This window comes from Jatropha curcas, chromosome 9 (genome assembly GCF_041381405.1).
Source record: "Jatropha curcas cultivar XTBG-Jc1 chromosome 9, XTBG_Jcur_1.0, whole genome shotgun sequence".
NCBI lineage: Eukaryota > Viridiplantae > Streptophyta > Magnoliopsida > Malpighiales > Euphorbiaceae > Jatropha > Jatropha curcas.
In genome coordinates this window covers 7,094,090-7,104,084 of record NC_143159.1, presented here as the reverse complement: position 1 = coordinate 7,104,084, position 9,995 = coordinate 7,094,090, and the positions used below count along the sequence as shown (strand labels likewise).

The following is a 9,995-nucleotide window of genomic DNA, read 5'->3' as shown; positions in this document are numbered from 1 at the left end:
CTCATCTTCAACTAACCATGAGTTATCCACCCTGAAAGGCCGAACAGAATTATGATACTCATTTGGCTGCAAATCAATCACCACTGCGATATGATCAGATACTGGAGTAATTTGTGTAGTCGCAATAGCATTCGGAAACAAAGTTGCCTAACGATCATTAGACATAGCCCTATCCAATTTTTCTTTTATACGATCACCATTAGGATTAGTACCTTCAAAAGTGTAAAAATAACCAGCTAATTCCAAATCAATTAAACCAGCATCATCAAGAGCCGATTTAAAACCATTCAAGAGAAAATTTGGTTTAGGTGGACCTCCCTGTTTTTCCAAGTCAGCAGCAATGTCATTAAAATCCCCTGTACAAAGCCAAGGTAAGGAACTATTGTTTGCCAGTGTTCGAATAAGATTCCAGGATGAACGACGACGATGCGCCTCTGGATACCCATAAAAGCCAGTAAAACGCCAACATAAATTGTCTTCCTTAATGCAGCAGTCAATAAAATTAGTGGAATATGAAGTTATCGTAAGAGCAACAGAAGATTTCCAAAGAACACATAAACCACCCCCCATACCAATCCGGTCAACACAAAAACAATTATCAAAACCAATTAAAAGCTTCACCTCCTCCATTCTCTGTGCATGCATCCTTGTTTCAATTAAAAATAAAACATGTGGTCGGTAACTTAAAGATAAATCTTTAAGAGCATTAACTGTCCGAGGGTTACCAATTCCTCGGCAGTTCCAGCTGATGAGAATCATTGTTGTTGGCTGTCCCGCGGTTTTGCGAGATCAGCCGCTAATTTTGACGTTGAAGAATGAACTCCAGCGTTAGAACCTCCTGCAGAATCCTTAAGGTGAGAAACGGCAGCAGGGGTAGTCGTATTAGGGAAAAAATCATTTGTGGTCAATATACCACTCCTGGGCCTCTTCTTTAATTCTTCAGCCAGGCCCACAACCACATCTTCACCGAAATCAGTCTCCATCATACCCACACCAGTAGCCTCCCTAGCTGTTCCCAAGTCAACACCAAATAAAGATTGACGAAATTGACGTGATGTCAGAATATCTTCCTTATCAATGCCCATGCATTTATTGCTTCCCGAAGATCCCGCCTCAAATCTCAGCCCTCTTTCTTCACGCAACCATGGACTGCCGGAAACCAACACACGCCGGTCGGAGACGCGAAGACTGTCATCCCAATCAAACCGAATATCTTCTAGTTTAGTAAACAAATGTTTCTCACAAAAAGCATCGATGTGGCCAATGATTCCACAAAGGTAACAGTATATGTGGACACGAAAGTAACTAAAATAGACATAGAAGGCTTCCCCTTTGGCATCCACGAGCTTCTTCTTCCTTTTTAATGGAGTGCGAATATCAAATCTGGTTCTAATCCGCATAACTGATTCAGTGCTTTGTGCTCTGAACTTCAAGTCATAAGAAATAAACTCACCAATGAAATTGCCGAGAGATCTAGCTACCTCCTCTCTGTAAAAACCTGGCTTTAGTCCCTTAACATGCACCCAAACATTGATATGGAGCAGTGGAACGTGTAAAGGATCCTGTTGTTCCTCAATTTTATGCCAAACTAGCAAGTGTTTGTTAAACGACCACGGCGCCCCTTCCACAACTCTGTTGAAATCCACACTGTTGTAGAACCGAAATAAAAATCGCTTGGCACCCAACTCAGATATAGAGACCCCTCCTAACGGATGCCAGGTATTTGCAAGAACCATTTTCATAGCATTGAAGTTTATGGAGTTATAGGTTAAAAACGTTCCCACCAAACACCACTCATAAGTCTGTTGTGGTTCATCAAGGTTGATATTGAAAGCTAAAATCTCCTCCTCCTCTTCTGCAAGGGATGTCTGTAGATCAGTAGTAGCCATCGTGACAAAGCCGGAATAATCACCGGAGAAATTCAGATATGGAAAAGAGACATGCTAACAAGAGCATACAAAAGTCGGTGGTTCACTTACATGCACTTTGATTGCTAGAATTGAAGTTTTATAATCCTTTTGTTTTGACTTTATTTATATATAAAAGAAATACAGCTTTTGACATACTAGTGAAGGAGTAGGCAAGAAAGTAAGGTTTGGTTATGCAATTCATAAGGATCCAAAGCGAGTTGTGGACAGTTTTGCTATTGTTTGATGGTCATAATTGGCAAACTACAATTTGATAGCAACTTTGTAATATTGCTGAAAAACAAGGGCATTACAAAAAGGGGATTTATGAATTTTCATTTTCCTACAGCCTACAGGAACATTATGCAGTTGGGATCCTAAAAGCAATATTTCTAAAGGATTACAGAACTATTTTTCTTACTGTTTCTGGGGGTTTTTCCTATCATTAAAGAACAAGTTACTCGACTTTTTACATGGAAATTGTTAGTGTTCAGATGCAGGAAAATGTTCCTTCTAATTAATGAGTAGCCTTTCTTTACTGGAATGATTTTGAATTCTATTTCTGTCTTAGTGTTGAATAGAAATAATATACAAATAAAACAAATCGAAGCAAGGCTAAAAAATACAGACTGAAATTTTTTGACGTCAGAACAAACCGAACCAATCGGTTCGCCCGATTTTGATCGTATTTACCATGTCAGTTGGATTTTAAATCCAATGGATGAAATATCTATAAAATCGATTCAAATTGAATAAAAAATTCAGTTCAAATTGAATCTTTTTTGAATAGCTTATCAAATCAAATTGAAATGAATCTTTTGATTATTGATTCGATTGGTCCTTGGTTTTGCACACCCTTACAATTTACTATGATCATGATTAATAACGAAAAAAGAAAATCATCTATTGGACTAACTCAAGAAAAAATTCAACTTCAAAATTTGGCTAGTCCAACTTCTATTCATAACATAAATGAATACAATCAATCAAATCAAAGTCTCCTTTGTTATAATGTAGCAACAAACAAGATCTGTGTGCCGTGGAGTCAGGGACTGTGTTAATGCCATGGCAAGAAAGAGGAGTGTCGGTGGACAGAGACAGCAACTTGAGTGTACCATAAACAAATGGAAAAAGTAAAGGACGTACTTGAAGGAAGCTGATGGGACAAGGACCCAAATCAAGGGAATCTCAGAACAGTAACTCTGAAGCAAAGATCTGATTAATATCATTACTTCCATATGATACGTGTATATGGACCCATATATTTTCCATGTCAACAAATAAATTAATAGAAGAAAAACAAATTTGTAAGCATAATAACTCCTGTTCTTTTTAGGTTAATTTTGCTTTTGTGCAGATTTATACTATATTCTGTATATACATAAAAACTTATCTGATGAAAAGAAAATTATAATCTTGCAACCCTGAAACAGTCAGGTATAATAATTATAATTTGCAAGTGAAAAGACAATTCACGTAATGAAGCATTTATACTAATAAAAACTTCTATTATTAGCCTTTTGAAGGCAACTCTGGAGTAATGATTACTTGGGCTCACCACTCTCTTAATCAGAGAATGCTCCAAATACAAGAAAGATTATGTTTAACTATTACAACAGATTGATCACTTCAACTCTTGATTCATTTCACCACCGACACTTTGGTTATATATATATATATATCAAGAAAAAGAAATAAAGAAAAGAAACTATTCCAAGAAGTTGGAGAATTTTGATAATGACTGCTAAGGGAAGGAGGAGGGCACACCACAAACGACCTCTCATCCAACACCTATCTGTAAACCCAATATGCAAGGGAAACAAAAGAAGACACAGAGTTTGATAGGAAAAAAAAACACAAAAGAATATACAAAAAGGAATCACAAGAGAGTGATTGATATGTATTGCTAACATTTTCTCTATCCAGAAATGTGTGGTTGGTTAGTCGAAGCTTGATGATCGGCTGCACCTGCCTTGCAAATAGTCCTCTAATGAAACTGTTTGCTCATTGCTGCTCAAGGAGAGTGAATCATCCTCCACATCAAGCAATGCAAGGTTAAGATGTGACCGTAGATTCGAACGTGGACACACATCATCATCCAGCATCTCAGGTTCTTCTGCAGTGTTCACTTGTAGCCTTGCCCATTTCATCACTTCAGTATCACCTTGAAGGAGCTTCAACACCTTTGAACAAAATGAACAGAAAGAAAATTAAGGATTTGTTTTTATTCTCAAGAAAGGGGAAAAGAAAAAGACAAGTAAATAAAAAACTTCAGGTTTAACAAATAGGGGTTAATACAGTTATTTTTTAGCAGAGCATATCAGAAACTGTCACTTTATTGCAATAAGATGGTTTCTAGTTTTTAATAACCAATCCTTGTGCCAAGCATTATATTGAAAATTTTTATTAGAGATCCTTGGAATTTATGTTTAAGGTGAACTTCACATATTTATAAAGGTTTCAGGACAATTAAAATAATACTCCCCAATTGCCTTTTCTAACAGAACATAAAATGATGTTTCATAGAAAAACATTTTCAACTTCAGTGTGAACAGACTCTAAGATGACTGTTGAGAAATAGAGAGATGACTTACAAGGCTTATTTGAGGCCTAGCACGTGGAGAGCGTTTTACACAGAGAGTGGCAGCTAACACCATCCTTTCCATCTGATCATGATCATAGTCATCACCCAAGCTTGGGTCTAGTAATTGGGAAAACTTTTCATCATTTAGAATTGGCTTTGCCTGGACAAGTAAATTTAATTATGTTATCAAATATGTAAATTCAGTACTGACAGATCTGAATTGCACAGTTACAGAGGACATACCCACAGAACTAAACTTTCTTGGCCTTTTGGGTGATTATTGCTTATGGGTTTTCTCCCAGAAAGAAGCTCAAGGAGTACAACACCAAATGCATAAACATCGATCTTGTTGTTTACTTTTCCATACATAAAGTATTCAGGAGCCAAGTAACTGCAGCAATCAATTTCATGTTAGAAGAATTTGTCTTTCTCAAGATGATTTGCAGTAAATTTCAAGAAACAATCATCCATGGATCTGTTTCTTTTTTTCTTTTTACAGTTTAAGAATAGCAACAAGAAAACAAAAAGATAATTGCTATGACAATAAAAATTAGTACATACCCAAAGGTTCCAACAACATCAGTACTGATTATATGAGATGATGAAGTTGATGCCCATTTAGCAAGTCCAAAATCAGAAAGCTGAAAGACCATAAAACCCAAGCTTCAGTGCCTAATAATTCAAAAGAGTAAAACTACTGCTACTACTACAAGTTTAATAATGAAAATATTCATTTGACTCCTAAAAATTAATTTTTATGAAAATGCATTACCTGTGGCTCGAAATCATCAGACAATAATATGTTTGATGATTTAACATCCCTGTGGATCACAGGTTGAGCAGTACCATTATGAAGATAATCCAAGGCCTCTGCTACTCCTACAGCAACCCTGTATCTCTCACTCCAACCAAATGCAAGAGGGTCCTTTCTGTTACCTGAATTATAAATAAATAAATAAATAAATGTTAGAGATCGAGAAAGTCTAATCTAGTGCAAAATCTAAACAAAGAAAATTTGTTAATTAATTTACCATGGAGGTTCTCTTCAAGGCTTCCTCTTGATAGGAAATCATAAACCAAGAGAAGGTTGTTGTCTTCGAAACAGAACCCCAAAAGAGAAATAATATTCTTGTGATTTAAAGTAGTAATGATCTCAATTTCTAAAACAAACTCCTTCAATACATCTTCAGATTGTTTCAAGATTTTGACAGCAAGTTCTTTCCCATCAGGAAGGCAACCTTTATAGACTTGGCTGCTGCCTCCTTTCCCAACCAAATTTTCTAAAATATTCAAAAAGGACAAAATCAATTAAATCAAAAGCAAAAATGAAACTAGAGTGAATTACTTGGAAATTAAAAATTGAGAAAAGAGAACAAACCAGCCAAGAAATTAGATGTGGCTGACAGAAGTTCCTGGTACTTGAACAATCTACAAGTTGCTGAGTATTTCTCATGAAAACCCTCCAATTCCTTTGGCAATACTTTTGAATTTTGATCAGGAGAAGGTGGAATTGTCATACTCTCAGCATCAACAGGAACAATTGCACCACTTTCTCCATCTAAACTGCATTGATCTTCATTCTTGTCAGAACCATTCTGTCTGTGATCCAAATTGGGAATAGACGAAGAAAATTGCCTACTAGGCAACCTCATTGCCCACTGAACCACTGAGATCTGCCTTACCGAGGATCTCTCCGATGCCCCCGCTTGGTTGGGCAAGATTGGCCGGCGAAGTAATGGCCAACCAGGTTTCAATTCAGGCACTTGTGTAATTAATGAGGAAACTGAACTAGAAGGTTCCTTTAATTTTGATACTGGCACTAAAGCCAAAGACTTACAATCATCACTAGAAGACTTTTTTGCAGTTTGGTTACATGAATTATCAGTAGAATTATCAATTGCTCCACAAACTGAGCAATTTTTCTTCATTATACTCCCCAAACTATTTGGCCGAGCTTTAGCCAAGGCCTGCTGCAAAAATGGGTCATTGCCCTCCTCGAAGTTTAAGGCCCCATTAGTAATACTTTCATTTAGTACTTTAGAACTTTTACTCGATGAAATTGACCTATGAATTACATTAAAAATACTGTTCCGGTGATGATTATCATCAGTTCCTGCAGAATTACATGCAGTTTAAAATTAATTAATTAAGTGTACAGCAAAAGAGAAATTCCATATTGAAAAATTCAAATTGTTATGAGAACAGAACAAACCATTTGAATCTCCAATTTTGGCAAGAGAGCCTGCTCTTTGAAACACAATTTTCCCATTGTCTACAGCAACAACCGAACAATCTTTTGATAGCTTTCTGGCACAGTACTTAGCTACAGATGTCGGCGACCGGATTGTATGGTGGCTTTTGGCTGCCCCAACAATAATTTTTTTTGCTGAATAAGAATTTGCTTCTCTAACTAAAATTTTTCTAATGGATGAACCTCTGCATATTTTGAGCTTGAGATCCACCTGCAATATAAACATCCAACTAGCTAAAAAATGACGGTACAAAAAAAAAAAATCCATCTTCTCACCAACCAAACAGACCATCATTTAATTTTAAATTTTCTTTGTATTTTAAATATTAATTTAAAGAAAAAAAAAGGAAAACCAACCTGTTTCAAGTTGCAGAAACCTTCATATACGGCAAGAACAGAGTCAAAAGCTTTGACAAGAGACAAAAAAGAAGACTTGCCTTCTCGATCTACAATTTCTACAAATACCCATTCCACCAAATCATCAAAGCTATCCAAATAACCAACAAAAATTCACCTATCTAATAAAATCATCACTTCCGAATCCGTTGTTCACTTACCATTATTACCGAGAACATGGAGAGCAATAACAGTATCACCGGGTTGGGCCACTTTGACCATAGCCCAAGTCAACAGTTCTCTACTTTGTGAGTCAAGCTTGACTCCCACCATCACTGCCTGGCCACCTGAGGGCGCCATTTCTTCTCCTATATGCTGTAGCATTTTCATTTCCTATATGCTTCAAAAGATTTCTAATGAGAAATATTATAACGCCGTTTTGTACTTATTTTGTCGTCGTTTGCTGGTCTGAGATTGAAGATCATGTTGTGCTGTTCATATAGTATTTAAGGTTCAGAGAGAACAGAGGCAAAGCTGGTGAGGTGTGCGTGTGTGTTTTGGCTTAACCGCCAGTTTGGTTGTTTGCTTTTCAAGGTCGCAAAACCAGACTAGAAAAGGAAAGGGAGGGAGAAAGGGAGGATGTTAGAGTGCAGCCGTTTGTATTTTGATTTGGAAGCAACTTAATTTTAAAAATAAAAAAGACAAAAATAATTAGTCAATTATGGAATTTAGAGCTTTGAAATTTAGGAAAACCTCATCCGGTTCTCTAAATTCCAATCTCAGTCTCACCTAATCTTATATATATAATACATATTTTAAAACAATATTCTAATAATTTTTACATATGAATAGTTTAGTGAAAAAAAAGCTTTTGTGAGGTGAATCACCATAGTTTAGGTAATGGGTCTCCCGGATCAATCTCTTTACTTTTAAAGAAAAATAGAAATTAGTCAGATTTATGGACTATTAAAATACATACAGGCGGCCTAAATATCTAGTATAAGTATAAAAAGTATATATAATAATTTTATTTTTATTTTAAGAAGAAAAACTTTTTTCTTTTTTCTTTCTTATTTATTAAAAGATCAAATGGAACAATATAGCGTTAACATGTTTGTAGCTATATAGTAAGAGGTGAAATCATAAACTATTATTTTTATTATGATATAATCTGAAAGAAATTTGTTAATTCATTAAAATAAAAAATATATATTTATTTTGAACAAGTTGGAAATGGATCAAGAAAATTGATGGTGATGAAATTAGGGTATAGGGTCCACAAGCAAAGGGACATGGGACCTTAATTATAATAAACTAGTATCTGAGATATTATTGGATGAAAATTTGAGGTCATTAAATAGGTATGGAATACAATATTTAATTAAAAATATGATTTATACGATATTCTCTTTTCATTTTTCAAATTGAAAATTCAGCCATGGTGTGCAAAACATAATTTGGCTTTTTGTTTGATGTGCAATATTTTATATAACATGATTTCCATCATCAACAATTATATATATATATGTGTATATATATATATATATATATATATATATCTTATTATTTTTATTAAATTTATCATATTTAAAATTTATCATATTTGAAATTTCACACCTTTTAAGAAAATCATTAAATTTATCTAAGTTATAATAAATTATTAAATAAATTAACTATATTACCCTTAATTTAATACTAATTCTCTAAGAAAACCATTAAATTGAAATAATAATTATTGGTTATATATAAAGAATACGTAAATATGGAAAAAAATATTTATTACTCTTTTAAACTATAAATATAACAAGTAATTTGGAACAAACTATTTTACTAGGTGTGATAAGTATTGTAGAACAGAGATAGTAATTAATTTCGATTAGTTAATTTTAGTTGATTTGTCTTCAACATCAAGCTTTACCACAATGGAAGTTAAACAGCTTCATTCAACCAATATAAAAATTGTCAATTCATTTACTAAAATATCATGTTACTTCATCCAAACTTCACCTCCTTCATTCACTAATCATATAAATTATGCATTATTCTTAAATATTACTCTCTCCATTTTATATATATATATATATATCTAATTTGACTTTTACATAAATTAAGGAAAGCTTAGTTAATATAGTTAAACTATATTTTTCATTTTTTTTAAATACTCCTCAACTAATATTAAATGATGTATATACAATTAGAAATATAGATATACATTAAATAAAAGTATATTAAGAAATTAAGCGATAAAATTATGTTTTAAAAGAAAATAGGACTACTTTAGGATAAAACGGAAAAAAAGGCAAATGTATATATATGAGACGGAAAAAGTATATAATTGAAAATTTTATAGAAACCATTAGTAACTTCATTAATTAAATGACAAGTTATTTATTATGCATTTTAACTCAACCTCTGTTAAATAGCAATTTCAATATTTTGTTTTAACCGTTAATGAAAATTTATGATTCAGTTCTTCAAATTCAGACTTAACTTATCATTTCAATTACTCACTTATAGATAAATTATTAAATATTTATCATTCACAATATATTAATAATAAGCTCCAATAAGTCATCAGCCACTTGATCAATTTCTTTTTTTTTTTCACAATTAATTAACAAAATTTAAGCATGCTTATGGCCTTTGGTTTTAATGAAACCGACTTACTAATTAATAGAGGCTCGTGACGGCCTGTAAAGTCACTCTACTTGGCCACGCTCCTATCGGCTAACTTACATAAATAATATCGAAACTGCTATCACGTACTTTCTAATTAAACACCATACACGTGTATATATTTACTGATGTCGTCCCCACGTTAACGGCCGCCAACACACGTGCTCCACAAGTTAGCCGCCACATGCCCGCTTCGTTAACATGATCGAAGCAATACGCTTCCGCCTCTACCGTTGCCGTG

At 34.0% G+C, this 9,995-nt stretch overlaps 1 protein-coding gene across 1 annotated transcript; it reads right to left on the bottom strand.

Moving 5' to 3' along the window:
- Positions 1–3,602: 3,602 nt before the first annotated feature.
- On the bottom strand, positions 3,603–7,700 carry LOC105639002 (protein kinase STUNTED). Its single transcript, XM_020681248.3, has 10 exons — positions 7,300–7,700; positions 7,100–7,197; positions 6,704–6,953; positions 5,870–6,604; positions 5,523–5,771; positions 5,264–5,427; positions 5,053–5,132; positions 4,735–4,882; positions 4,502–4,651; positions 3,603–4,090 (listed from the first exon to the last, which is right to left on the bottom strand). The coding sequence occupies exons 1-10, from the start codon at positions 7,466–7,468 to the stop codon at positions 3,848–3,850; spliced, it is 2,286 nt and encodes a 761-aa protein (XP_020536907.1). The 5' UTR covers positions 7,469–7,700; the 3' UTR covers positions 3,603–3,847.
- Between the last annotated feature and the right edge of the window lie 2,295 nt (positions 7,701–9,995).

Excerpts from the sequence above, each read along its gene's own strand:
- LOC105639002 (XM_020681248.3), bottom strand. The coding sequence starts at position 7,468 with ATGAAAATGCTACAGCATATAGGAGAAGAAATGGCGCCCTCAGGTGGC. Across the intron at positions 5,772-5,869 it reads CACATCTAATTTCTTGGCTG|AAAATTTGGTTGGGAAAGGA; the intron begins GTTTGTTCTCTT and ends TGAATATTTTAG. Across the intron at positions 4,652-4,734 it reads AAGAAAGTTTAGTTCTGTGG|GCAAAGCCAATTCTAAATGA; the intron begins GTATGTCCTCTG and ends TTACTTGTCCAG.